The 27,999-nt window shown below is 42.7% G+C and overlaps 1 protein-coding gene across 1 annotated transcript in view; it reads left to right on the plus strand.

Annotated features, from left to right (window-relative positions):
- COL7A1 (collagen type VII alpha 1 chain) overlaps positions 1 to 27,999 on the plus strand; it is a 133,697-nt gene that overhangs the window by 93,296 nt on the left and 12,402 nt on the right. Inside the window, exons 76-99 of the mRNA XM_066612976.1 lie at positions 860 to 904; positions 6,101 to 6,133; positions 6,366 to 6,428; positions 6,541 to 6,576; positions 7,022 to 7,102; positions 8,729 to 8,797; positions 10,755 to 10,790; positions 11,372 to 11,464; positions 11,597 to 11,641; positions 13,703 to 13,762; positions 14,340 to 14,465; positions 16,274 to 16,333; positions 16,844 to 16,888; positions 16,979 to 17,014; positions 17,640 to 17,675; positions 18,877 to 18,933; positions 20,014 to 20,085; positions 21,587 to 21,658; positions 22,008 to 22,043; positions 22,319 to 22,399; positions 22,586 to 22,639; positions 23,250 to 23,303; positions 23,392 to 23,454; positions 24,482 to 24,544. Of these exons, the coding sequence (XP_066469073.1) occupies positions 860 to 904; positions 6,101 to 6,133; positions 6,366 to 6,428; positions 6,541 to 6,576; positions 7,022 to 7,102; positions 8,729 to 8,797; positions 10,755 to 10,790; positions 11,372 to 11,464; positions 11,597 to 11,641; positions 13,703 to 13,762; positions 14,340 to 14,465; positions 16,274 to 16,333; positions 16,844 to 16,888; positions 16,979 to 17,014; positions 17,640 to 17,675; positions 18,877 to 18,933; positions 20,014 to 20,085; positions 21,587 to 21,658; positions 22,008 to 22,043; positions 22,319 to 22,399; positions 22,586 to 22,639; positions 23,250 to 23,303; positions 23,392 to 23,454; positions 24,482 to 24,544 (1,416 nt within the window). The remainder of the gene's footprint in view (positions 1 to 859; positions 905 to 6,100; positions 6,134 to 6,365; positions 6,429 to 6,540; positions 6,577 to 7,021; positions 7,103 to 8,728; positions 8,798 to 10,754; positions 10,791 to 11,371; positions 11,465 to 11,596; positions 11,642 to 13,702; positions 13,763 to 14,339; positions 14,466 to 16,273; positions 16,334 to 16,843; positions 16,889 to 16,978; positions 17,015 to 17,639; positions 17,676 to 18,876; positions 18,934 to 20,013; positions 20,086 to 21,586; positions 21,659 to 22,007; positions 22,044 to 22,318; positions 22,400 to 22,585; positions 22,640 to 23,249; positions 23,304 to 23,391; positions 23,455 to 24,481; positions 24,545 to 27,999) is intronic.

Raw genomic sequence — 27,999 nt, forward strand, 5'->3', positions numbered from 1 at the left:
TAAAGGATTTATAATAATTTTGTGATATTGTAAAATCACTGGAACATAACGTAGATAAATGCTTACAACGCAGCAACAGCAATATGACTTTTCATGTTTACATAAGAAGCTTCCTTTTATTGAGTCAGATAATTGGTTTGTCTAGTTCAGTACTGTCTCTGCACTAACTGGCAGTACCTCTCCAGGTCTGCAGGCTAAGGTCCTTTGGATACATCAGGTATTGAATCTTGGACCTTCTGCATGTCAAGATGGTGCTCTGCCACTGAGCTATAGCCCCTTACTATTCTTGAGTTTGCTTCTAGAATGAGCAAGCCTAAACTCCTCACACCCACCATTGCTCTGGGGGCAAGGGCTCCTCTGTGTTGACCTCCTCTATGCTTTTGGTGGATCCCAACTACTCACCTTTAGGAAGAGGTAATGGGCCCTGGGAAAACAAAGCAGGAATCAAGCTATCTTTCAGTGGGTGATGGAAGAGTTGGGTGGGGACCAGCTTTTGGGTTGGGGTTTGACACAGTGGGGCTGCCTTCTTACCTTCATGACACCAGATGGTTTATTTTGAATTGCAGGGTGAAACTGGGCAGAAAGGAGAGAGAGGCGAAGCTGGTGAGAAAGGCAGGGATGGCTTTCCAGTGAGTATTGCTGATGGACCAATATCAGAAATGTTGGCAGCTGCTGTGAGGGAAGCAGCACTGAAATCAGAGTTGCTGCTTTTTTTGCTAGCAATGAAATCACCCCTTGCTTTGGTGAAGGAGGCATGTTCCACACTGACAAGTATTTGATGCTGCACTTCACTGGTAACTATAAAGATGCCATTGGTACCTGAATTACTTTCTGCTTACTTTGTCATTTTTTGCTGCAGGGTTTGCCAGGAGAGCGTGGCCTTCCTGGCCCTGAAGGAAAAGCGGTAAGTAAAAAAGAGGACTCCTCAGTATTGTTGCATGTGATATTTGAGTGGGGTGAGTAGGGGAAGAAAGATGTACAAAGAGAAAGATTTTATAGGTGTGGCAGACTGGCTGAGATGCTTCCAGACAGGTGATCCTTGAGTAGCACTGGGCTCCTGCAGAATCCAGCATTCCAGCAACACACCTCTCAACCCAAAGCTGTCCACCTGCCATACAGGGATCTGTAGTTTCTTTAGCCTTCCTGCTCTGTAGATGCAGAGGGAGACCAGTAGCTTCTGCTAGGCTGAACTTATGTGGGTGGAATCCCTAAGGCAAAGCAAGTCCTGAGTGAGAGTGACAGAGCGATTCTCCTATTTAAAGGGCAAGCAGTGTTCACTCAGCATTGACAAGCCAGTATAAGTCTATGGGAGAAGGGCTGGGGGAAGAAGCACATTCTGTTCACAATGTTTTTTCCTTTTGTACCTCGTTAGAACCCTTCTTAGTGTGGCGCTTTGTGATGTCCCTTCATTCCCACAGTGATGATCTGATTTGTGATCTGTATGAGGTTTTTTTAAATGATTAACAAGCTATTTCTATGTTCCTCTTTGTCAGTCCTATAATCTTGTGGAACAGTGAACTCCTGAACAGTAGAGTCTGTTGTGCCTTTTGCTCTTCATACATAATATCACCTTTTCAGGCACCAAGATACCAAAACAGGCCATGTTCTAACTGAAAGAAGGATCTGCCTAGAATTCTTGTTTAGTGATGGTTGGCTGGTTACTCTGTAATGGAGAGATCAGGAGCCTGTCTGCTTTGCTATATCGAGATGTTTAAAAAGCAATCAAGCAACCAGATATTAGACATGACAATAGGAAATGGTATACTTTCTACGATGCCAAGTATTTCCCTTTTTATGATAGAAAGACTCCCAGTTGAATGCTCTGTTGTATCAAACAGGCCAAATTCTCTAGATCAGTGGTTCTCAACCTTTTTAGCCCGGGACCCACTTCTGAGAATGACAATCTGTCTGGGACCCACCGGAAGTGATGTCAGCAACCTGGAAGTGATATAGCCAGAAATGACATCATCAAACAGGAAGTGACATCACTGTTATGTCAGAGCCGGAAGTGATGTCATCAAGCAGGAAGTTCTTGTCTAGAAACTCAAACTGTAAATGACAAGAGACAGTATTCCAGCTCAGAAGCTTCTTCCAGTTCTCCTTGCCCTCGCTACCATTGCTATCAAGCAAAAAATAAAACATCTGGAACAAAATATTTGTGTATTTGTTTACTACTGTTTTTATTTCTGTCTTTATTTACAAAATCTCAAGCTACTTCTTGTATTGCGCTTGAAACTAACAAACATTGATGTGGCTATTGATACTGTGCTCAGCACCAGCCAGAAACAAGTGCACCCTACTCATGCACCTCAATACAAGAAGTAGCTTGAGCTTTTGTAAATAAAGGAAATAAAAACAGTAGTATCCCCTGCTAATTGGGTAAGAGGCACTTTTTCAAGTGGGTGCTCCTTTTTTAGCAGGGGGAGAGTAACTGGCCCACCTCACCCCAGCACTGTCTGTCCTAGTGGCTGTCTGCTGGTATTCCTTGGCATCTTTTTAGATTGTGAGCCCTTTTGGGACAGGGAGCCATTTAGTTATTTGATTTTTCTCTGTAAACCGCTTTGTGAAGTTTTAGTTGAAAAGCGGTATATAAATACTGTTAATAATCCCCCTCAGAAGAAAGAAAAGCAGGGACGCTTCCCCTCATCTCCCCCAAGCCTAAGCATGTCTACTCAGAATTGACTCCCATTATTGGCAATGGGGCTTACTCCCAGGTAAGAGTAGACAGAATTGCAGCCTAAGACAGAAGTAAGAAAAGGGGAAGGGTGCACATCAGAGAAGCGGCTGGGGGAGCAACACTCTCCCTGGGTGTACTCTCGCTGGTACTCCCCCTCCCCACATGCCAGGCTTGCCCTCCCTCCTCTCCTCCCTCCTGGCTGCTCTCTTGGCAGCCAGGCAACCAGGGATCCCCCCTCACCCCAGCAAAAGTATAAAGAGAGGATGAGCTAGCCAGAGCAGGAAAGGATCATGGCTTCCAGGCGATTTCAGAGAGGGAGAGAGGTTGTGATGCAGAGGACGAGAACGGCAGTGGGGTGGTGGCGGCAGCAATGCTGCTTTCAAGGCAGACTCACAAGAGGGGAGATCACAGGGGTCTGCCTCTACTCACCCAAGCCCTGTGTTCAGGTCTCTGCCTACACTCTCCAGCCCAGTCCAGCTGCAGGGGGGGGGGGAGCTGCTCTGTCTTGTAACCCTGAGGCAGCCCATCCCATCAAGGCAGCCAAGGTGACAAAGGTTGGTGGGGAGAAGCCTGACTGGCTTGTCCACATCTCTCCCGGTCCTTCTTTGCCTGCAGTCCAAGCCTGCACTCCGCAATTGGCCCCCCTGAGGGAAGCCTCCAAGTGCAGAGGGAGATCCAGCTGGAAGGGTTTCTGGGGAAAAGCAGCATACTGCTTTCTTTGCACATGTGCAAGCCGCTCTTAGTTACGTCTCAATGCTGGGAAGCTTAAAATGGCAACGCCCAGGCTTTGCCCACTTCGAAAATGGTGCCACCTAGGTCTTTGCCATCTTCCAAGATGGCTGCCGCCAGCTTCTCGCAACCCACCAGAAATTGGATCGCGACCCACCAAGTGAATCCCGACCCTCAGTTTGAGAACCACTGCTCTAGATTTTATCTGTCTTGATATCTAGTAGGCTCAGAACTACCTGAGCAGGACTATTTCTCCTAATGTCCATTGGGGAACATGAGAGTAGCTTCAAATCCCCCATGCTACCAAGAACAGGTTGTCATGCCTTTCAGATGCCAAGAAGCAACCTCCCTGCCATGATGCAGTGTTTGTGTTGCTGGTTCATGTGTCTCTATGTTGTGTCATTCCCTCCCATCTAGGGTCCTCAGGGTGTTAGAGGTTCACCTGGCCCAGCTGTAAGTAATCTTCCTTGGTAGGCCTCAGCAGGCCTGAGTCATTGGCTATGGTTGGCTTCCTTTGCTCGTTCACTCTCTTTTTTTTTAGTGCAGTTGCAGCAGCTCTACCTTGGCAGTATGTTGTGAGGGAAGCAAAAAACCAAGCAAAGCTTGCTTGAGGGGTTGCTCTGGCTCTCACTAACTCTCTGGATCTTTGCATTGGATCTTTGCAGGGGTTCCCTGGAGTTCTGGGCAAACCGGTAGGTGCCCCCCCTTCCTTCTTTCCTCTCCTTCCTATATCTTAACTGCCCCATTGTGCATGCAGCAATATGCCTCTTGCTAATAATGGTCTGTAGGGTGTTCTCTTCTTCTCATTTCACATACAATCAATATGTAACTTTTGCAAAGAAAACATGAGGTCCTTGGTACAGTGTTTAAAGCAGGGTCTAGATTTAGAAGAAAGCAAATCCTGTCTTCATCTTTCAAGGTGGGGGGGGGGTCATGATAATGAACCTTAGATTTAATATCTGTTTTGAAATATTTGCAAAACGTCATGAGAAAAAAAATTTATAAAACTTGATTTGAATTTTCCTTGCAAGAACTAACATCATGTAACTGTGCAGTGGAAGGTCCTGGCTCCAGCTTCAATTAACCAAACTCATGGGGTGACCACATGCCCACACGAGTTGTTACCTGGAAGTGTACGGGGTATACTTTGCAGCATTTTCCACAATGATGGCAGTTCTGAAAAGTACTGCTGTGCTTTGTAGAAATAGCTGCAAAATGTATAAAAGTCTGCACATAATCAATCTGCACGCACAGGCCCAAAAAATGATGGCAGGAAGAAAATTTGGTGATGAAAGTGATTGTGAACTGTCTTGAGCAGAGAGCTCTCCAGAAAGAAAGGTAAGGGAAGCTGAGCTACTGTTGGTTATCCCAAGGTTCCCGTTAGCTGCAGTGTACTAGTATTCAAAGCCACAGTTGCATTGCTTAGGAGGGCTATGGTGTTTGAGACTGTGGCACTTGGATTCCACTGGTCAGAATCATTTAACCCAACTGGTCTGGCTATTTCCTGTTGTTGAATTCCTTAGTGATCTGCACCTCCTTGAAAATCTAGATTATCTAGGATGCAAGTTCCTTTCCCCTATAGTACTGTGAGAATAATTCTTAATGTCACAGAGTGAGAATTGCGTAGATCTCACTTGAACCAATGTCTTAGCAAATCTACAATACATCTGTATCTGATCAAGGTTCATAAAAAGCCAACCTGGGATGCTGAGAGAGGAATCAGATCAGCATCCAGAAGTGATCATGTCTCTTCATTCTTCTAGGGTAACCAAGGAGATTCCGGACCACCAGGCCCTCCCGTAAGTAGGAATTGCCTTTTTACTTGAGAAGTGTTATAACACTGGATGTTTAGTTTGTTGTGCAGAGGAAAATCTAGATACAATGGTATATAGTGTAGAACAAATGGTTCCAAAACCAAATAAATTCTCAGGCTGTTTTCCAAATAGGAGAAAAAGGCTCCTAGACAGAGTGGAATGCTTTTTCTGGCAATAGTTGTTTCCTTCAAACTACATTGTATCAAGGTTCTCAGGATGATATATCTTAAGTTCAGAAGGTAATATTATGGTGCATTACCAAAGATACATGGAATCTAGAGAAGAGATTTTTTGCCACTGTCAACCCTCACCTCATCACTGAGCCAGACCTGCTTTGTTGTGCGTTTACATAAAGATCAAGAAAATGGTAGATGACAAGTCAGTGTGCTGTGTACAATTTTTAATTAGCTCAGATTTTTCCTGTGCTTGGCTTAATAGATCTCTCTATCTCTCTCCCCCCTCCCCCTTTGCAGGGTCCTGTTGGCCCTTCAGGCAAACAAGGTCTCCCTGGAATAAAGGTATAAATCTTGACCTGCTAAGATTGCCAGAGAAGTGCCACAGTTTTACAGGGCTTGCAGAGCGTTCTCCATTCCCAGGCAAATGGCAGCTAGATGTTTACACTCTTGGGATTGGTAGACCTCCTCAACTTCATAAACTTCACAGAAGAACCATTTATCACATTGTGTGGAACACCCACAAATACATCTCTGAATTCTGATAGACTATCTTGTTTTCTAAAATGTTGACTCAGAAACCCTGTTGTTATCTCAGATGGTTAGCCTATATTCTCTTTTGCACAAATGTAAGTAATTGGTATTTATGTCTCCATCATACAAAGGTTAGTATCAGTGAGGTGTGTTTGTTTTTTTTCTTTTTACAGGGAGATGCAGGAGAGCCTGGTTCCAGCATCCGGGTAAATATCTCTCAGTTTTGCTCCCCACCCCACAAAGGCTGCTGGCACAGAGCATTCTGGCCCAATACCAGTTATTTTAAGGCACTCATGAGTTTCATGGGACCTACCTTTCTGAAAGTTGGAACTTCCAGATTCTTGGAAAGGTCCAGTGACTGGGAATTCCACACCATCTGCCCAACTGAGTGTCAGTAGGTAACTTTAATCAGAGTTTTTTTTCTTCTCTTTGTTGTAGGGTTTACCAGGCCCCCAAGGGAATGTTGGACTTCCAGGTCCACCTGGACCACCTGGGCTTGTGGTAGGTAGTGACTGTGCTTCTCTACATTGGGAACTATTAGAGGATTGGGTTGATAGATTCATGGTTCCATCCTTGTCACTTTTGATGTCTTCTTGTGTCTGTTCCTTTTCAGGGTCCACAGGGCCCTCCAGGATTACCAGGACAAGTGGTAAGTTTGCTTTGCATCTGCTAAATAGAACAGAATGGCTCTCTTCAAATGGGCCTGACTCTGATGCTTTTGATGAAATTGGTACATCCCCACTGGTATATCCACTCTCTGGTGTTCTTGTGGTTGGTTTCTTTAACTAAGATCAGTGTAGGATGGAGTCAGATAACCAGTGATCTGAACCAAAATGTAATAAGCTCTGCAGCCACCATGCTGGCCAGGCATCTGGGGCTAAAATCCTATTCACATTTACCTAGGAGCAAGCCCTATTGACTATAATGGGACTTACTTCTGAGTAGACATGCTTAGGATTGGGCTCTAAATGTCTAGTTTTTGTTTTTTGAAAGAAAAAAAGAGAGAAAGAAAGATTTCTTTAATTATAGAGAGTATTGTCAGGAGTGTGAATACATGCACACCCTAATTCCAGCTATTTAACTCTATGTTTTAGGGTGAGCCTGGAAAACCAGGTGTACCAGGAAGAGATGGAGTCCCAGGAACAGATGGGGAACCTGGACTACCTGGGAAAATGGTATGACCTACAGTGTAATATTGCACCTTATATAAACTGTGTGTCTATCTAAGAATAAGAATGGCAGCAAGATTCATGCTTTATTATCTCACGTAGCCAAAGGTTGATTACAGAACGTCCTTGATTATGTAACTTTTTAATACCTCTGTGTCACCTATAGTCTAGGGACTCTGAAAACTTTGTGCTATCATCTGGCCTCCTGATTCTATAGATCAGGGGTCTCCAAACTTTTTGGTCAGAGGGCCGCATCAAATATCTGGTGTGGTGCTGAGGGCCAGAAAAAAAATTTAAATATAAAATTTAAATAAATAAATTAGAGATGGAACTTAGATGAGTGAATAAGGTTGGGCTCATTCATTCAACTTCCGTGGCCCTCAGAACACCCTCCAGACACAACCAGTTCTGGTCATGTAGAGTTGCGTGGGCCAGAGGCTTTCAGGGGACAAGAGGCTGGCTGCGGGCCAGATAGAGCTTTGTCACGGGCTGCATCTGGCCCCCGGGCCGGAGTTTGGAGACCCCTGCTATAGATGTGTAGCAACCAGCAAGCTGCTGCAACCTTGAGAGCTCAGCTCACTCAAAATACACTCACAGCTCCTCCAGAGCTCAGCTGATCAGCAGCGAGCTGGCTCATCAGCTCCCTCCCCCCAGCAACAGCTGTGAGCTAGCTCATAAAAGGAGTCGCCAAACCAGGGGGGTGAGGAGAGGAAACAGGAGAGAGGGAAGGAGATAGCAAGGATAACAGCTGAAGTTTGAGAAGGGAGCAGAGCATGAGTTGGGGGAGGATGGTTAGAGTAAAGCAAGGGAAGAAGGAAGTAAAGGGAAGAAGGGAGTAAAGCAAGAAGAAGGCCAGTGGGGGAAGGCACTTCATTGGGGGGAGTGAACAAAAGGGGCATTAGAAGGGATAGCAGGGCAGAAGAACCTGGAAAAGAAAGGGCAAGGCAGGAGGTCTGGCTAAGTGGTAGAGCTACCACCTATGATGCCTGAAGAACATCTGGGAATACAGTTTGGGACTGCTGGAAGCATCTGAGAGCTGTTGATGAGATGAGTCATCCCCAGCTGGTGAGAGGAGTGGAGGATGACCCTGACCTTCAATGAGAGCGAAGGAGTGCCGCAAGTTAAAGGTGAATGTAGCCTGAAAGATACCAGACTGTGAAGGATTCCACCTGGAATGAAGGTGTTCTATGAAAGATCAGAACTTGTAATTGTAAAAATCCTTACATGGGGATTTAGAAAGCCTGCCTAAATTAAACTGCCTTGGATTAAAGTCGGAGGAGAAATCCAGTGTCAAGAAAGGCGGTTTATAAATACTGGTGGTGTTGTTGTTGTTGTTAATTATAAGAGGTTTTTAAAAAGTGACAAACTACATCCTGTAACAAAACCAATTACATTTGTGACAGGAGCATGCGTACAGGGCTTTAAATTGAATTCAGGACATTGGACAGTGGTCTGAAAATGAATTACCACAGTATTTTTTAATAGTGCAATAAGCTACTTTTATTATTGCCTCCTCTTCTAAGAAGCAATTATTACAAAACATTTTAGAGTTTCTTTGTGGGACCAGGGGGCACAGCCACTATCGTTCCTATCCTAGCTAAAGCCTAATCATCTTTCTCAACTGTTTTCTAGGGTATTGCAGGTTCTGTAGGACCTGCTGGCCCCAAAGGAGTACCTGGAGATGCTGGGCTCCCAGGACAGGTGTGTGTGACAGTCTCTCTTTTCTCTGGTCATGTTCTTTTCCTTCCTTTTTTCTGTTGACTATTTATTGAGTTTTCCAAGTAGAAATTCAAGCTTTGTTCTTCATGGCTAACATAACAGCAGTCATTACACTGATGTTACTTTTCCTCTTTTCTTCCACCCCCTTCCTAGTGAATTTTTCCCATTCCTTTAATCTATGTAAAGTTATGCAGTTCTTTTAGACATATATTATGCTGAAAGTGCTAGAAACTTACTCAAACAACAGCTATTTTGTCAGAAAAAAGGGGAGTGGGGAGAAAGAAAAGGTAATGATGAAACTTGCAGTGTGGTTTCAGAAATATTTTGATCTCCAAAACAATCTAGGAATGGATTCCAGATGTTGCCACAGGTCTCTTTTTTGTTGTGCTTTTTAAATACAGTTATCTTCTAACAATTGTCAGCCAGATGTGCAAGCCATGAATAGTATTCTGTGGGTATCCCCTGCTTCCAGAACCATGAAATGCAAAGAGAATGTGTCCTGGGAGAAGGCAGGCTGACCAAGGGGAGTAGGGCCTAGTGGTTAGCATGCTGGCACCCCTTCCTGCTCTCAGCTCTTCCTTTGCTGAACCAGCAGCTAAACGGGGGGGGGAACGAACTTTGGTAGTTTGGATCCCCTGCCACCATCCCAGGCTACAGAGATCAGGCAGAGGAGGGCCATCTGGAAAAAATTCCCCTGCTGGGAGAGCATGGAACCCCTGGGGTTCTTATTAAAAATTAAACTTAAAAATCAAACCCTTAGCAGCATCTGCAGAGTGAAGAGATGTGACAATCAGTGAATTATGTGTGAAGATAGACTAGGCAAATGGTCAAAATGTAATTAGTGTATTAAAAGTATAATGTAAAGGGAATGGAATGATATGAGGAAAGAAAGGGGGGTTGTAAATATCCAAGCAGGATTTTGGAGAATGCCTGAGCTTAGCTGGATTTACAAAGGATTGATCAAATGAATGTGATAATGGTAATCACTAATGCCCAGCAAGCAGAGCTGAGATGCTACTAAAAAATCTGAGCCCACAGATCCCCTCAACAGGTACCTAAACCTGGGGAAATTTGCTCACTGGCTGGAGTCAGGTGGCAGTCAGGAGAATAAAGTAATTCCTTAACACATAATTTATTAGACTGCCCCTGGCTTAAACTACTTGCAATGCTCAAGGAATTTGAGTGGGCAGCTCCATAGTGCGTGATGGCAGCACAGCATTTGCACCACTGCACTGGGACTTACGGCGGTGGATCACAAGATCCATTGCTATAAAAGCCCAATAGGATTGGACTGTTAGAACTGGATACCCAGCACTCCCATTATTTAGTCTGCAACCCTGTACACCAGTGCTTCCCAAACTCCTACAAGGGATTTGGGACCACTGTAAGTGTGTGAGGGGAGGGGCTATGGCAGCAATACAATCCCCAGGATCGCACTGTTGCGGGGGGGGGGGATCGCACTGTTGTGCACTGCTCCGGGGGGGAGGAGCCTCACAACTCTGCAGGGCTCCCCAAGCCTCCAAAATGGGGAAAAGCTGATTTGGTTTTCAATCAAAAACTGGAAGTGGTTTTTGATTGTTTTTCCTGTTTTGGAGGCTTTGGGAGCCCTGCAGAGGCATCTGTGGGGCTCCCCAAACCCCCTGGAGGCTGGCACTCCTTTAGTTAAGTTTTAAACCACCCTCCCAGCAGCAGTGCAATCCTGGAATTGCGTTACTGTCTTCCCCCATGCCCCCTAAAGGGGCTGGGACAACTGCTTCCCTGGCTGGTGGGTTGCAGCCCACCAGTTTGGGAACCACTGCTGTACACACTGCCCTGTGAGTAAGCCCCATTGAACATAATGGAACTTGCCTCTGAGTAGGCATGTATAGGCTTGTGCTACTAATGTCTCACACTGATGTTAAGTATCCATCTCTCTTCTTCCCTAACTCACTGTTTCTAGACTGTTGTGGGACCTCCTGGTGCAAAAGGTGAAAAGGTAAGCTAAAATTCTGCATGGGTCAATGTGAAGAGGCGGTCAGCTGGTGGGACCAGGAGTTGGAGTACAGCTTTTGTGGGATCTTTGATTTGGAAGGATTATAGCAACAGCTCCAACATGTAAATTTTAGATTCTGCCTCAAAATCTGATTCTGAAAGTATTAGCTATTGAAGGGTGAGTGTTGATGTTTGCAGTGTGCTAGATCAGCTCTTGAATGCCATGGTCTGTCTGGACTGGACTGTCAGTTCAATGGTACTGTGAACTATGGTTTGGCTACTTCAAAAAGGTTGGCTTTGCCTGTGACAGTCTTTCTCAATTAGAGCAAAGGTACATAGACAGAAAAGGAGAGAGAATCCCTGTGGTGTCTGAAATCTAGATTGGACCTAGCACTTCCTTTCTAGAAATGCAGATACTAGCAGACTGACCATTACTTGGGGGAGGAGTATTTGTATTTAAATTCCAGGCTTCTACAGCACTGAACCTCTACATGGTCTGTTTTAGGGTGAACCAAGTGACTTTGATGGAGACATTTTGGGGAAACCAGTGAGTTATCTTTCTCCTTTCTATTGTTATTTCTGAAGCCCTTGCCTCCCAAAGCAGATGTTAATGCTGACTGTTTGACTTTCCAGGGTTCCAAAGGTGATCGAGGCATACCAGGTCCCAGAGGAGAGAAGGTGAGGAATGGTCCCCCAAGCAGGAGTCACAGCAGTCTTTCCTTGGCAACTGAGAACTTCATGGAAATGTATAAAGTTCTGGCCCATTTTCAATGTCAATCAATTTTGACAATCTTCCTTTCTCTGCGCTAGGGTGAACGTGGGGATCAAGGGGAACCTGGAGATCCTGGAGAAGATGTAAGTACTGTACAGTGTACTTGGTTGGTTGGTTGAGCAGAAGCAGGTTAAAGTACTTCATGGGGTGACAATCTGAGAAAGGAGTTGATGAAGAAAGAAATGATTATTCCTAATCTAGCCCAAACCCCTGTTCTAGGAAGGATACTTAGTACCGATCCTATTCTTGACTCTGATTTTTTTCTCGAAAAGATCCAAAGCAGAAGATTCTGTAACATATCCATGCGGCTTGTTAAACTCCTTTTAATGCTGGCGCCGTTTATAAGAGTTAACAAAATCTGCCTTAAACCATTGCTTTCTTCAGGATTTACATTGACCAATCGTTCTATTTTTGTGATGGAGGTTATCTAGGAATGGGTCATTCCTCTCACTGACTTTAGAAGCAGAGCTACAGATATGACTTCACGTTGGGCCCTTTTTCATGGGAGAAGTCTCCCCATTGCTGTCTACACTGGTGTACCTGGCGGAGGCCCTGGGGGCCACATGGTCCAGGGTGGCAGAGGAGAAAGGGTGGCATTCTGGACTCCCCCCCCCCACCGGCTTCCATTCGTATTTTAACACTCTTTATTGCAAGCCATGACTTGCTGACAGCTTAATTACTGTCTTCACACACCCCACTCAGTCACTTGCATTTGCTGCCCACCCTCGAATGACCTGATGCTGCTCCTCTTCATGCTGCTTCCACATTTTGATTCCCTTGAGCAACTGCACCTGCGCTATTTCTTGGTTTCGACCAAGATTTCCCAAGACTTTCAAACATGCCACTGATAGAAGGGGCTCAGAGCTTCTGCTTCAGTCTAGTTCAGATGCTTTACCAGCACCGCCATCCCTCCCCTCCTTTCTTCCACCCTCTACTCTTAGCTGCCTGCTGGTACCCCTCATATGCAGCCTCTTTCCCTCTCCTCTAGTGGGCTTTACTCCCATGTGTTTGGCATGCCGTAGCTGCTTCCACCAAAAAGCAGGCAGTCTCCCACCCGCCCACCCTCCTTCTTTTGCCCCCTGACTTTTCTCACCATTCACCAGGTAACCACCTTTCCCCTTCATGGAGCTGCTATAGCAGCAGAAGCAGCAGCCTAAACCACTCTGCCCCAACGTTCATGGTGGAAAGCTGCCATCTGGTTAAACTTGGGGTTTGCTCGCAGAGGAAAAAAGAAAAAAATTCTTTTTGCCAGGTTAATGTTTAAGAAAGATCTGTGCTGGAACACCTGGAAATTTTCTCTCTTCTGTTTTCCTGAACAGTGTCCTTGGAAAGCCACATGCCTTGCAAGGGCTAGGGGTGGGGCAAAGGGGGGAAGAGAGGAGAATGCAGTGCAGACTGAGAGAAGCAGCCCTTTTGGCTGCCACGACCTGCCATGAGTCTCACTGAGGAGTGAAGGGGGCAGCCGGGGATGGAAGGATGTGTCGCCCTGGTGGCACATCTTGTAGGATTGTCACGGTCTGTCTGTTCTCTTCTCAGAATGTATGGTGGCCAATTGTTCTCTTTCTCTCTTTTTAGTAATTGATATTACCAAAGTGCCCCACCCAACTTAGTGTAAGTGTTGGCAACACACAGAATAACTCTTCCTTACTCTGTTTTTTATATTTTTGAATTTTAATAGGGAGCCAAAGGATTGCCTGGGTTGAAAGGGGAAAAGGTATGCAGCGGCTCTTTTGGATGTTGTGTATGTTTATGTTGAACATGGTGCAAATGTTTGTGAAATCTTTTAGATATGCTTCTGCTATCCATGTGATTTAGCAAGATATTTAGAGCAATCAATTTTCTGAGTTGTTCTCAGCTAACTATCTTTCCAATAGTCTGGTGGGTAGGAACACAACAAGAAGCGTGTCCATGATTGGGGACTGAGATCATCCATCCTTTAATCCCAGAGGGGCATCTTAACTTCCTTACTAACCAGCGAGTCCACTGGAAATGAACTGGATCCTCTCATCTTTTACAGATTATCTAGTATCAACAATGTGACTTTCTGTCAGTGCGGTTTATTGACAAGAAAACAAATAGGTCGTGTTCCTCATTATACATCAGTTATGCGTAACATAACGTTTTCTCTCCTCTGCACCATGCAGGGTTCACCTGGGGTTGGCCTCCAGGGACCCCCAGGCCAGACTGGACCTCCGGGCTTGAAGGTAATTATTTTCTCATTGCTTCTGTTAATCCATTGCAGGCATGCCACCTTCCTGGAATCCTCACATTTTTCTAATCTTATTCATTTTCTTGGAACAGCTTCCATTTCATTTTACATTAGCTTTTGCATCATCCAAGCTGTTTCAGCACTTTTGCTGCTGGATAGCTCCAGTGCAGAAAGATTGTAAATCTCACCATGGCTCACAAATCAGGCCTTCAAACGTCCAGTTATAGCTTGGAATATTCTTGACAGATGTACTCATGGAGAATGTTAGTATGCCCCAACTGACAAAGTAAATTTGGAAATGTTTTTCAGTACTATGTTCTAATCCTAGCTGTCCATCTGCTCTTGGTTTTGGTCAGCTGAAAAGAATATTTCAAAGTCACACAATATTTAGCTCTGTTGGCTCAATGTATTGGAAAGTATTTTAGAACAGAGATGCAAATTGGCATTTTTGCAACCATTGCTATGCATTTATAACAGAACATGTTCTGAAATGGTTGGAGATGGAAGACAAGGGAGATTGGCCATTAGACTTGTGTGTCTAATGGCATCATCTGTCATGGCTTCTTTTTCAGGGAGACACTGGCTTGCCTGGTTTACCAGGACCTCAAGGTTTACCAGGCGTATCTGGGACCCCAGGCCAGGCAGGCCTGAGAGGAGAAAATGGACTGATTGGCCCACCCGGACCTCCAGGAGAGAGGGTAAGGGGGAATCGTCACTAGGCTTGACACTTTCCTGCATTCATTTCCTTTGACAAGGTAAATGTCCTTGTCTGTTGACAAGGACAAGGTAAATGAGTTGACAAGGTAAATGAATAAAATGTATGAATGGTCCCTTGAGGAACGCCAGGGGACTCCACTGCCCTGGCAATGTATAGCTATGCACAGCTCAACATTATCCTTTTTGACTGATGTTTTTCCTGGTCTCCCAGTTTTGGCCTCTGATTCTGGGGTTATTCTTAATAATGAGCAATGCCCAGGTTTCTTTGAGTTGTTTACTGCCTTTGAGCCACCCAGCCTGGATCTGAATGAAGAAAGTCTGAGTGAAGTTCAAGGATGTGGCTCATGAGACAGGGTGGACCATTCCTAGACTGAATTGATGAAGACTGTGGCCTCTGAACTTAGCATTTCCCTACCAGGGTGTGACTGGCTTTCCTGGAAGAGATGGCACTGCAGGATCTCCAGGACCGCCTGGACCGCCTGGACCACCTGTAAGTATTTGAGTATTTGGAATATGTGAGGAGGAGTGGGTATGTAAGTATGGGTTGGACATGTATGTTGATGTGTCTGTTACAATATTAATATACCTTTCTCTCATCACTTTGTTGCTTTAGGGTACACAGGGCATCCCAGGACTGAAAGGTGACAAGGTAGGCCCTGGCTTTGTCCTTTATGATACTACCCTACAGCAGCTCTGGCAAATGAGGGGGAGCTATATATGGCTTCGCTTGCTTTATTGGTATGCTCCATCTTGGGGCTGGTAGTCATATAAGTTCCTGTGCATGTAATACTTCATGGAATGTGGAGAATGCTGCAGCTAGTGAATAAACTTAAATATCTCAACTTTCACTATAAAAAAAAGGAAATATATAGCCCTTATGGTTGTCAAGATGTTTTAATACATGCAGGTGGGCCACTGTGAGATACAGGAAGCTAGACTAGATGGGTGCTTGGCCTGATCCAGGGGAGTCTTCTTATGTTCTTATACATTTGTTTCCAAATCATACTTCATAAAAAGAACTACTATACTACTACTATAGTAGTTGTTTTTTTTCCCTTTTGTGGAATTAGTTTGCACTAAACAGACCTTAATTAAATGTGATTTAAACACATTGTTTCCCTCTCTGTTTGGGTTTGTTTTTAAATAGCAACTGATAGCAGTTTTTAAATAGCAGGGAGGGGTGCAATTTGAAGCAGAACCATGGCATGGGGGATGACCAGTGCTTTCCCCCTTTGCCATGATTCTCCCAAAAATTTTCCACTCCACCCCTGCAGCTTCTGTTTCTTTCCAGGAGATAGCTGCCATTGATACCAATAACAACAACAGATGGAGGGGACAAATGTATTAAGAACAATCACATGATAGTTCCATTGTGTTTCAAGTGTCTGCCAAAGACAGTTTCTCTCACAAGGCAAATATCAGCTGTAGAAGAGAGAGGGAGACAAAACACACTTCCTCTATGCCACAGTTCCAGTCTGCATCATGGACCCCTTTACACACACCAAAACAAAAAGCACCCACAATGGAATGGCAAACAGCATGATTAAAAGATGCATGTAGTTCAGCCCATACTTTTGCAACATTAAAGGGACAGGAAAAAGATTGTGGATTCCATACCTTGATAGTTCTGTTAGGCTTCAGTTACTGTTCCTTGAAAGAAGAGTCTTTGACAAAATTTGAGAATCTGGGAATACAGGAACAATTTTGTTAGATTGCCAATCCCTTCACTGTGAAAATGCCACAGGATCACCAACAGAATTTCACTTTCATCACTCTTTCTGCTCCTTAGGGGAATATAGGTGTTGGACAACCAGGTGCTAGAGGCGAGCGAGGAGATCCAGGTCCACGGGTATGTATCTTCTCCTGATTCTGTTGCTCAGACACAGAGCAGGAAATCCTTTGCCTTGGTATAATATAGATAAGGCTGTACTGTGTTGTGTCAGGCCCTACCATGGGTTACAGCAGAACAGATGGCTGTGTCAAATGCTTTGAAGGAAAAGGCTGTGGCAACATTTTGCTTTCTTATTTCCCCTCCTATGGAGGAGAAGGGGCGAATACATAAGGTTTGCACGTGAAGATACATTAGAGAGGTTGCCATCTCGCTGTATATTTCTTTAGGAAAAAAAACCATTAACAAAACGTACAGGCTCTGTACTTGAGCATCTTGTGATGGTCTCTTTATTAGCAGACCCATTTGACATGATATCTTAAAGAATGATCTGCTTGTTGACTGTGTGATCACATTAGCCACAATGGAGAGAGATTCACACATTAGGCTTGGGACATTGCTGCAGTGATAGCCTCCCTGCCCCCTCTTCTTTCCATTGGTCTGACTCAATGGTTTTTTCCTCTTTCTCAGGGTGAAGATGGTCTCCCAGGGCTGCAGGGAGATCGTGGGCCTACGGTAAATAGTGAACTCCCTTTCTCTTCTTCACTCCCTCAAACCTGACCCTTGATATTGGCTGCTATTCTGAAGTGATCTCCTCTCTCTTAGGGGCCTCCAGGAAACAGAGGGGAAAGAGGCGACAAAGTAAGTAAAGCATTAGCCACCCCCCATGCCATGCCACCCTCCATGCCATGCCACCCCCCCAGCTTCAAATTGTTCTCCTGCTAAAATGGAATGGGAGGAGTGCAGAGGGAAAAGCAGAAAGAAGCCTTTCTTTCATGTTGTCACTGGGAATGACAGCATTGTCTGCTGCTGGAAATATTTGTTCTGTGATAAAATCGAGATTCAGATAATGGAAAGCAGCTAAATTAAGTATTTTGTCTCATGATGATGTCATCTGAACTTCTACCTAAACAAGAATTTACTATCTTTACTGTTAGTCTTTGTACTGTGATCAAAGTCTTTGTACTATGGTTTCTCATTCTTCTGAGGGAATGAAATTATCTTTTAAAGTGCAAATAACTGAAAATGGTAGCAATATGTTGCCTTATCTCATATAACTTAATCAGTTCTCATATTAAGATTTTTAACCAACACCCAGGCCACAAGGGAATTTCTCCCTTTCTTTTTCAGTTATGCTATACAGTGGCATAAATAATAGAAATAAAAACAACAGTTCCCTAAATATGTTTGTCACCTGCCCGTTGAATTAGGCTAGACAACATGAATCCACCGGCTTATTGCTAACCTGCACTTCCCTGTCTCCTAGGGAGATGTTGGATCTATGGGGCCAAAGGGAGACAAGGTGAGTACTGTATCAGTGAAAGGACTGTGTGACTAAATTGTGAACTTTGGATACAGTCTTGTTGATCCACAGAACTTCTAAGACTTCCAAATCTTAGGACTTCTAAGACTTGAAGAATTTAACACCAGGCAGCAAAAATACATAATTCTTGGCAGACCTGCTTTCCCATCTGATGCCATTTATTTATCTTGGGCTAGGGAAAGATGGTCCAAGGCCTTCTTGGCACATCTAGACACCCAGCTTATAGCATTTTCAAACACATCATTTCAGTTCCATGGAAGGTAGCATCCTTAGGTGTGTTCCTCCCACTACTTGCTCCAATAGGAAAGGTATGTGCAAATTAGTTTTAGAATCTTCATTACTGACAGTTGGAGGAGTCTCTGCCTTCTTCGTCCAGTTCCCATCTGCCTAGCTCTGAAGCAGTTCAGTGGTGGAGCTCCATTGAACCTAATCGTAGACTGGCTTGTTCTTTCTTGCCCTCCCCTGGATTAGTGAGTTGGGAGGAAGGGGTTTGTTACTTAAGCCTGCCAGCTGATTGCTTAAGAGGAGAGGCTACCAGAAGTGACCATGTATTCCCAGAGGGGAAATCTGTGTCCAGCACCTGAGGACAAGCTATTGGAAAAGGAGTAAGATTGCATCCGAACTACCACAAGCAGGGGACTCTCCCCAGTACATTTTGGGAAGATGGGTCATTGTTGATCTGCTTCAGTGGGATAACCTCTTCCTTAATTTTTGGTTTGATCTCAGAGGGATGCCTTTGTTGATGCTACAAGGCAAGTGCTGTACTATTGATATTTTGTTTAATTTATTTAATTTTGAAGTAGTATTTAATTTATTTATTTGGTTTATTTAGATTTTTAAAGTTGTTTATGTTGGCCTTGCATTGGTACTGATCTTACACTGGTCTGTGTCCATAATAAAGAGTTGATTGATGTTTTCTAAACTCATGAAGGATAGTATCCTTAGATGCATTTCTCTCACTACTTCCTCAAATAGGAAAGACATATGCAAATTAGCTTTAGACTCTTTATCACTGATGGAGGAGTAACTGCCTTCTTCTTCCAGTTCCTAGGGCAATGGCTATGCTCAGCAGTAAATTATATTTTCTCACATGGAAGTGGGTAGGCCAATAGTAGTCTGGGCTGCTGTCAAATGGAATGCTTTGATAATTGATCAGCTCTCATGTTCTCTCTGAAAACAGGGGGATACTGCCATTGTGGAGGGACCACCCGGTGCTCGGGGAAACAAAGGAGAGCCAGTAAGTGCCATGACTATGTCAAAACCTGAAATAAATAATTTACAAGAGTCACAGCCAAGTCCTGAACAAACATTGCCCTTTGTCTTTATTCCTTTGGGGCAGTGTTACTCATACTGTGGGTTGAGACCCACTAGGTGGGTCCCCATTTATCTCAATGCATGTTTTATTTTTAATAGACTTGATGCTATCATGGTATGTGACTGCATTTCGGGAAATGTTACTGATCTGTACTTTTAACAGGCTACTATGTATATGCTTTTAGCAATGGCAGTCAATGGGGCTTACTCCCAGGTAAATCTGGATAGAATTGCAGCCTTTGGGATGTTTGGTGAATTGTTTTAAAACAGATCAACAACTGCTTGGGAGGGTTAGGAGGGTTTGTCTTTATTTTAAATAAATTTTTAAACTTATTATAAACTTTTAATTTACTTAGGGTGCAATGTGCCAGTGGATGTACTGCACCCTGCAGTTGGGGGGCAGTCATGGAGGCCTTTTCAAGGCAAGGCAGTGTTTGTTCCCTTACCTCAGAGTTGTCAGTGCTGGAAAATTGGTTAGGATTGTGGCCTTAATTAATTAGATTTGATTTTGTTGTATGGGGGTGTTAAACATTTTTCTGCTTGATGATGTCACTTCTAGCCATAACATCACTTCCAGGTTAATGACATAACTTCTGGTGGGTTCCAACAGATGGTCATTCTAAAATGTGGGTCTTGGTGCTAAACTGTTTGAGAACACTCCTTTAGGGAGAATATGCTTTAGTAGCCTAAAAATGTTGGTGGTTTATTATTGTTATTGTTGTTGTTGTTATATACAATAACAACAAGTATTTATATACTGCTTTTCAACAAAAAAGTTCACAAAGCAGTTTACAGAGAAAAATAAAATAACTAATGGTTCCATAGAATTTTTTACTCTACCCTTGTAAGCCTACCTGCAACCTTAAAATTTGCATTTAGTTTTTTCTTTAAATACTTCCTTGTTGCTGTTCCATCCAGTCCCTAGTATTATATCATCATTTGTACTTTTCTGATTCTACTGCTGATGATTTATTGAGAATTCTCTCTTCTTACTTCTCTCTAGGGAGACCGAGGTCTAAAAGGAATGGAAGGGGACAAAGGCGACAAAGGAGATCAAGGCATCTTTGGAGAAAAGGTAGCAGAGCAGAAACCAGAGTGGGGGAGAGGGGTGGACTGGGCTCTGGCTGTGAGTTATGAACAGAACTGTCTTGGACATATTTCCTCTGCACACCCACAAACCCAGGTCAAGGCACCAGCTCGAACCAAGTGCTAGAACTAAGAAAAATTGGCTGCAACATATATTCCAAGACTAATCTGGGTTGGTCTCTGCTCCCATTTCTAGAGTACCAAAAGCCCAGAGTGAGTGTGGCTGAAAAAAATGGTGGTCTCTATAAATATAGAGAACAATAGAACGTGTAGTGCCAGAGATTCTTACTGCTATAAGCAATATTTCAGGAAAGTATTGCTTCAGACTTGGATTCTGTAAATGAATTCAGCACCAATCATTGCTGCCTCTGCAGAGAATTAGTGGGAGTAAAAAAATGGTTGGCAACCTTCAGTCTCGAAAGACTATGGTATAAGCCTACAGCACCCAAAAAATATGCAAATAATATGCATACGGAAAAACAAGATTGCTATCATGTAGCATTTTTGTAGGGGCACCTTGTTCTGCACCCATCTCTGAGCTGTAGTGGACACCTTGGAAGTAATAGTTGTTCAGTCATTAAGTCGTGTCTGACTCTTTGTAACCCCATGAACTACAGTACACCAGGCCCCCCTGTCTGCCACTAATTTCTGCAGTTTGTCCAGATTCATGTTCGTTGCTTCTGTGACACTATCTAACCATCTCATCCTCTGCCATCCCCTTCTCCTTTTGCCTTCAATTTTCCCCGGCATCAGGGTCTTTTCTAAAGAGTCCTCCCTTCTCATGAGATGACTGAAGTATTTAAGCTTCAGCTTCAGCATCTGTCCTTCCAATGAACAGTTAAAGTTGATTTCCTGTCAGATTGACTGATTTGATCTCCTTGCAGTCCACAGGACTCTCAAAAGTCTTCTTCAACACCATAACTCAAAAGCATCTATTCTTCGGTACTCAGCCCTCCTTATGGTCCAGCTCTCACAGCCATACCTAACAACTGGGAAACCATAGCTTTGACTATGCAGACCTTTGTTGACACAGTGATGGATTGTTGACACATTAAATTGTCTAGGCTTACCATAGCTTTCCTCCCAAGAAGCAAGCGTCTTTTAATTTCATGGCTGCAATCTCTGTCTGCAGTGATCTTCGAGCCCAAGAAGATAAACTCTGTCATAGCTTCTATTTCTTCCCCTTCTGTTTGCCATGAGGTGATGGAACCAAATGCCATGATCTTAGTTTTTTTTAATGTTACGTTTCAAGTCACATTTTGCACTTTCCTCTTTCACCCTCATCAAGAGGTTCTTTAGATCCTCCTCACTTTCTGTCATTAGAGTGATATCATCTACATATCTGAAGTTACTGATATTTCTCCCGACGATCTTAACTCCGGCTTGTGATTCATCCAGCTCAGCCTTTCACATGATGTAGGCTGCATATAAGTTAAATAGTTGTAGTACTGATTGCCTACTAGAAAGTAATCAATGCTTTTAACCTATAGGGAGTTAAAGGTGAGCAGGGAGAGAAGGGATCGACAGGATTCCCAGGTGCACGAGGTCCTGGTGGGCAGAAGGTAAGAGGTTATCCGATGATTCATGGCTACATTTTCACTTACAGAGGTTCATGTTCAGGGGCACATCTAGTCTGTTTCCACACCTACTGATGTTATTTACAGTTGTGGTCTGCCTACAAAAGCCCATCCTGGTACTAGTTCATTTTCATACTACTGGAAAGTTTAGTTTCTAAGTTTAGTTTAGATGCAGTTTCATCCCAGATTCATACCTCCTTCCACCAAGATTTCATCTTTGAAATGAAATCATTGAAGCCTGTGCTACTTTGAAACTTGTGCTAGCAGAATCCTTCTCTAACACATGTGGCTGGTGTACTTCTCAACTTCATTTTATGTGTTGGCCTTCACACAGGGAGACGTTGGTGCATCAGGAGAGCCAGGAGAACCGGTGAGAACTCATCTTTTGCTGCTGTTTCTGCCCATACTTGTGCAGGCCAAAGCCTAAGGCCAAATCCTAACCAGCTTTCCTGCACTGACATGACTGTACTATTGGGACATGTGCTACATCATGCAGTTGGGTGGCACTCATGGAGGTTTCCTCAGAGTAAGGGAATGTTTGTTCCCTTACCGCAGAGCTGCATTGCCCTTATGTCAGTGCTGGAAAGTGGGTTAGGATTGTGCCCTGAGAGTCACACTACCATGTTGTCTTGTTTATCCCTCCAGGGCCTACCTGGGAAAGATGGTATTCCAGGAACTCGAGGGGAGAAAGGAGACATGGGGCCTATTGGAATGCGAGGCCCAAAGGTGTGGCGTGGCATGTTTTCTTTGCTTTGTGTATCTTCTTTGTGAACTGCTCTGGGCTGGGATGTGCAGGAGTGCCATCACCAGCTTAGCTGTGCATTATTTGAGGCCAAGAATGGCAAACCGCTGTATACACTAAAAAGTACTATAGAAATAATTAAGATTACTCTGTGGTGGTATTTGTTGTAGGGAGACCGAGGAATGAAAGGAGCCTGTGGCCAAGATGGAGATAAAGGGGATAAGGTGGGTGCCAGAGTTCTACTTTGATCCCCTTTCACTTTGATTTCACTGAAATGACATCTTAAACAAGGTATGCTTTTGGAATGACTAGGGAGACACTGTGTCCACCAAGGAAACTGGGTCAATCCCAGAGTCAAAAATTATGTGTGAAGTAGCCCTGACACACTTCTTAATGAAAATCAATGTGTATGTATCATTCCAAATAGCTAAAATGGAGCACAAGATCGCTTCAGTGTCTATTTTGCCAGGTATATTTGAATACCAACTGCCAGGTAGTCAGTCATAACTTCCCAACAAGTGTACAAACAGAAAAATAGTTCAAGTTTGTGCTACTTGTATGACCCCATCTCTGCTTTATACATACATATGGCAGACATGTAAACAACAAAGATTCTCCATCACATCTATTTTGACCTATAGTGGTGTTTCTTGAACAATGATTGAAAATGGAGAAGCTGCCATGCATCTTAGGAAGCATGAATTCTATCAGAACATTCAGAAAAGAGCAATTTCTCAGCTCAGCAATGTGTAAGCCAAGTACTAAAGTTCTGTCAAGTCAGCAGCCACTCAACTGATTGTTTGATTGATGCATCTTTTCTTGTGTCTGTTCTAGGGAGAGCCAGGCCTGCCAGGCAGAATGGGACTTGCTGGAAGAAAGGGTGACCCTGTAAGTGTCCACAACACATGCCCAACCAGAAAGTGTAGTTAGAAGTGTGTTTAGACAGGCCAGTGTACTTTCCGTTTTGTTTTTCTAGGGAGAGGTGGGCATGCCTGGAAGTCCCGGACTCCCTGGGAAAGAAGGCCTCATAGGACCTAAGGTATGGACTAAAGAACTCTAATATGGGAATAAAAGGGGGAACTAAGGCTCTAGCCATGAGGTGACTTGGAAATGACTGTTTCCACATATAAGTGTTTTTCCCTTAACTTCCTGAAGGTTCTCTTTACATTAATCTAAAATGGCTGAATGTCACCAATACTATTAAGAATTAGTGCTATATTAAATCGGTGGAGGCTTCTCCTGAACACTGGCCACTGGGACATCCCACAAAATGGATGAAAGGACACATGTCTTCACTTCTCATAGTTCCTCTGCTTTAAGAGGGATTATCAGAGGTTTGGCTGTATTATTCAGGGTTCCACTCTGCTGTGAACTGTTCCACATTGGTTCTGGTGAAGGGCAGGTAGGATTGTAAAATGCCTTCTGCTTCATATATGCCTTTGGAATCTGCCGTTGGAAAAAATAGGATATGCCATCTTCTTTCAGTATACAATGAGCAAGCTAGCAATCTCTGACTTCTCTGTGATCTGTGCCTTTTGAATCGCTTAAACCTACAAAATTGTTGGGAATCTTCTCTTTCCTACCTATTGGGTGAATTTTGCCATGCAACTATTTGTACTTACAAATATATTACCATTTTAAAATACGTTAACAGTTTGGAGAGCAGTTGGCCATCTCGAATGATGGAAATGATGTGGAGATAATCAGTTCCATATACAAGTTTAACTGATTTTATGTTTTTGTACTTCTGGACATTGTTGTAAGCTGCCTTGGTTCCCTTTGGCAAGAAAGGCAGAGTAGAAGTACAGTGAAAAATTAACTAAGTTGAATTTACTCTTGTTTGCTGAGTACATTTTACTTACATGTGAATTGAAAATGGACGGCTCTGTTTTCCTTTATCACTTCTTCGCCACAACCACCAGGCAACTTTAATCTACCTGCATACACATTTTCTAGTGATGTTTCTGTCTTTATGAAATATTATTGTTACAGACCCTGAAGGTATAAGCCAATTTTAAAAACTGCTCCATTCATACATTTCATCAAGGTGTTGTCTGTGTTTCTAGGGTGACAGAGGATTTGATGGGCAGCAAGGATCCAAAGGAGACCAGGGAGAGAAAGGGGACAGGGTGAGTTACTGGGGAGTGGTGAGGTTTGCTAGCTTCATTAGAATCAAGACAAAGCCCTGTTCTTCTTATTCTGTTGTTTTGGTTCTGTTTACTTCTGTTATGTCAACTGCATTCCTTCCAGGAAATAGTCAGAGGAATTCAAAACAATGAACCACTTTTGCAAAACAAAGAAATGCAAATCTCTAGCCCACTCCACAGGCACTCCACAAGGTCTCCACATGAAAAATGAAACTGCGCTTCCAAACCGTTTTATATTCCAAAACGGTTAATTTGTAATCCAACGAGTTTTATATTTATAAAGTTAGAGTTATGCTCTCATATTTCCATAACAAGCTCGGCAGGTCTCCTCCAAAGCTTCTTCTCACACCAGCAAACAAATGAGTGGAGAAAGCCTCCCCCCTTCGTTCCTCTTCCCAGAGGGGGAAAACCTGCCCCTCCTTCTTCTTCCCTCCTGCAAAAGCTTAATCAGGTAGTCAATTAATCAATCACTGCCAGACGCACACAGCTGAACAACTCTCACTTAGTTCTTCCAATGTCCTTCCCTGCTTGGGGCCTTCAGCTTGGGGCCTAGTGGATTTAAAAAGACATTGCAAGGATAAGAACAGGACTTGACAAGTGAAGTAAGGAGGACGATACCCTGAGGACATCTAGTGGCGTTAAAAAATATTGCAAGGCAAAGGTTTATTTGGCTTAAAATTTCCTTGTGTTGGTTTTTATGGATGAACAGTTGATCTCTTGATGATGTGATGTGATGTATGGATAACTGCTAGTGATATATGTGATAACAGATATTTGAGTTTTACAGGAAAGAAGATATAAGAAGGAAGAAAAAGGATGACAGGAAAAGGAGCAAAAGTTAGGGGCTTTCCCACCCTGGAGTCAAGCTTGGAAAAACTAACACAAGAGGAACCAAAAGTGAAAGATTGGAAGCAGACAATACAAGATAATATAGAGAAATTAGTGGCGACGGGACAGCAGCACACAAATCAATATCTGCAGGTTCAAGCTAGTCTGGATGTTTTAACTACACAACTAAATGATCTTAGTGTGCAACTGAAAGCTGTTAAAGGCCAAACGGATGAGAATACACAAAAGATTAGAATCTAGAATAGAATCTAGAATACTGGAGGTAGAACAAAACCAGTATGATGGAGAGGCAACATTAATGGAAATTTGGATGGAGAGTGCAGCTCAAGTGGTGAGAATACAAAATGTACCAGAACAGAAAGGGGAAGATACATGACGTCTGGTGATTTAATACCAGAGTGAATTGACGCACCAACAGAGGAGATACTTATGGATCTGGATTCAGTGAGAAGAGTGAGCACTTTCTATCTAAGAAAACATGAACTACCAAGAGAAATTCATGTGAAATTCATCAGAACTTTTTATAGAGATAAAATATTGAAGATCTCACAGGAAAAGGAATGGATGGTGGAGGGTAGCAAAGTGAAAATTCTGAGACATGTCCCATGGAGAGTGAGAAAGAAGAGAAAAGAATATGAAGAGCTAGCAAAATTTTTAAGCAAATACCATATAGATGGCTTCTCCCGGAAGGTATGTTTTTTCAATTCCAGTCACAGAGATACAATATAATTTCAACAATGAGAGCAGAAAATTTTCTGAGTACAGTGATGAAAGGTGAGACAAGAAATGAAGAAAAAGAGGAACTAAGAAAAGAACTAGAAAGTGTAGGAATGGAGCTGGAAGCAAAGAAATCAGATGATTCAGAGACAACTGAGGAATCAGAGAAGGAAGAGACTAGAGGGGCAAGGAGGCATTCACCAATAGCAACAAGAAGAAAAAAAGAGAAGGTGGATAGTAAAAAGAAACATGATGGTTAAGGGAGGATGGAGTATTTACTCTGTCAACATAAATGGCTTAAACTCACCTCAAAAATGAAAGAAAACCTTCAATTGCAAAAGTTAAATATGGATATAACTTGTATACAAAAAACACACATCAAAAATATGAATAAAGCACTGCTTGTGAACAAAAAATTAGGAGAAGTATTTGTAGCCTCAGATTTTTTTAAAAAAGGGGGCGTGGCCTTATATGTAAAAGAAAGACTGAGACCAAAACTAATATATGCATCACAAGATGGAAGAATACTGATGGTGGAAGTACAAAAAGAAAATGCAAGAGTCTTAATTGTGAATATTTATGCACCAAATGAAAATCAGCAAGAATTTTTTGCAAAGCTATATAAAGACACAAGAATTAGAGAATACAAACACTGCTGTATTGTTGGAGACTTTAATTCAGTTTTTGATAGACAAATGGATTCTACATCGATGCAAGTAAAAGAGAAGAAAAAAAGGAGACCACAAATTCCTAAAACATTTTTACAATTAGTGGAAGAGATGTATCTGATAGATGTATGGAGAACAAGATATCCAGAAACTAAAGACTATACTTTTTATTCAAATAGACACCAGACATGGTCAAGGATTGATGCTCTTTAGATACCATGAGCATGGACTAAAAATCTGGTAGAAGTGGAAATATTACCAAAGATACTGTCAGATCACAACCCAGTAATGAGCAAATTTGAAACTCATCAAAAGCTATCTCAATGGAGATTGAACATTAACAGATTAAAAAATGAAAGATTTAAAAAGAGTTTGAAAGAAGAAATAGAACATTATTTTAGAGTTAATATTACACCTGATATACCAATGACGATGGTCTGGGATGCTAGTAAAGCTGTTTTTAGAAGGTTGGCAGTAAGAGAAGGTGCAAGAAAAAGAAAAGAGAGATAAGATATGTAGAATTAGAGAGAGAATTAAAACGACAAGAATTATTGGCAAAGCAAAACCCTACAGCACTGGAGATAAAACAGAGAATGAGAGAGGTACAACACAAATTAAATATTTTATTGACAGAAGAACTAGAAAAGAAACTTACTTTTGCTAGACAAAATTTTTTTGAAAATGCCAATAAAACTGGAAAATGGCTGGCTTATAAATTAAAGAGAGAGAAAATGAAATCCTATATAGACACATTAAAGAATGAAGATGGAAAAAAGACTATGAATGGGATCTCTTCTTCCATATAAGATTTTTCATAAAAGGAATTACTTACAAAAAAATAATTAAAGATGTTGCAGCAACAAAAAGAAAGTTTAGATCAACTGATATCAGTTAGTGAGATTCCAGAAGCAATCGCTAAACAAAAAAATCAGAAATCACCGGGTAGCGATGGATTACCAGCTGAATTTTATAAATGTTTTGAAGAAGAGTTGATGTTACCATTTTAAAAACTGATAGAATAAATATAGCAAAAGGATAAAATCCCTGATACTTGGAAGGAAGCAATTATTACAGTTATACATAAAGAAGGGCTTGACCAAGAAGAAATTCAAAATTGCAGACCAATTTCACTACTTAATGTGGATTATAAAATTTTTGCAACAGTATTAGCTTCAAGATTAAAAAGAGTTTTGATAAACATTA

This window comes from Tiliqua scincoides, chromosome 2, assembly GCF_035046505.1.
Source record: "Tiliqua scincoides isolate rTilSci1 chromosome 2, rTilSci1.hap2, whole genome shotgun sequence".
NCBI lineage: Eukaryota > Metazoa > Chordata > Lepidosauria > Squamata > Scincidae > Tiliqua > Tiliqua scincoides.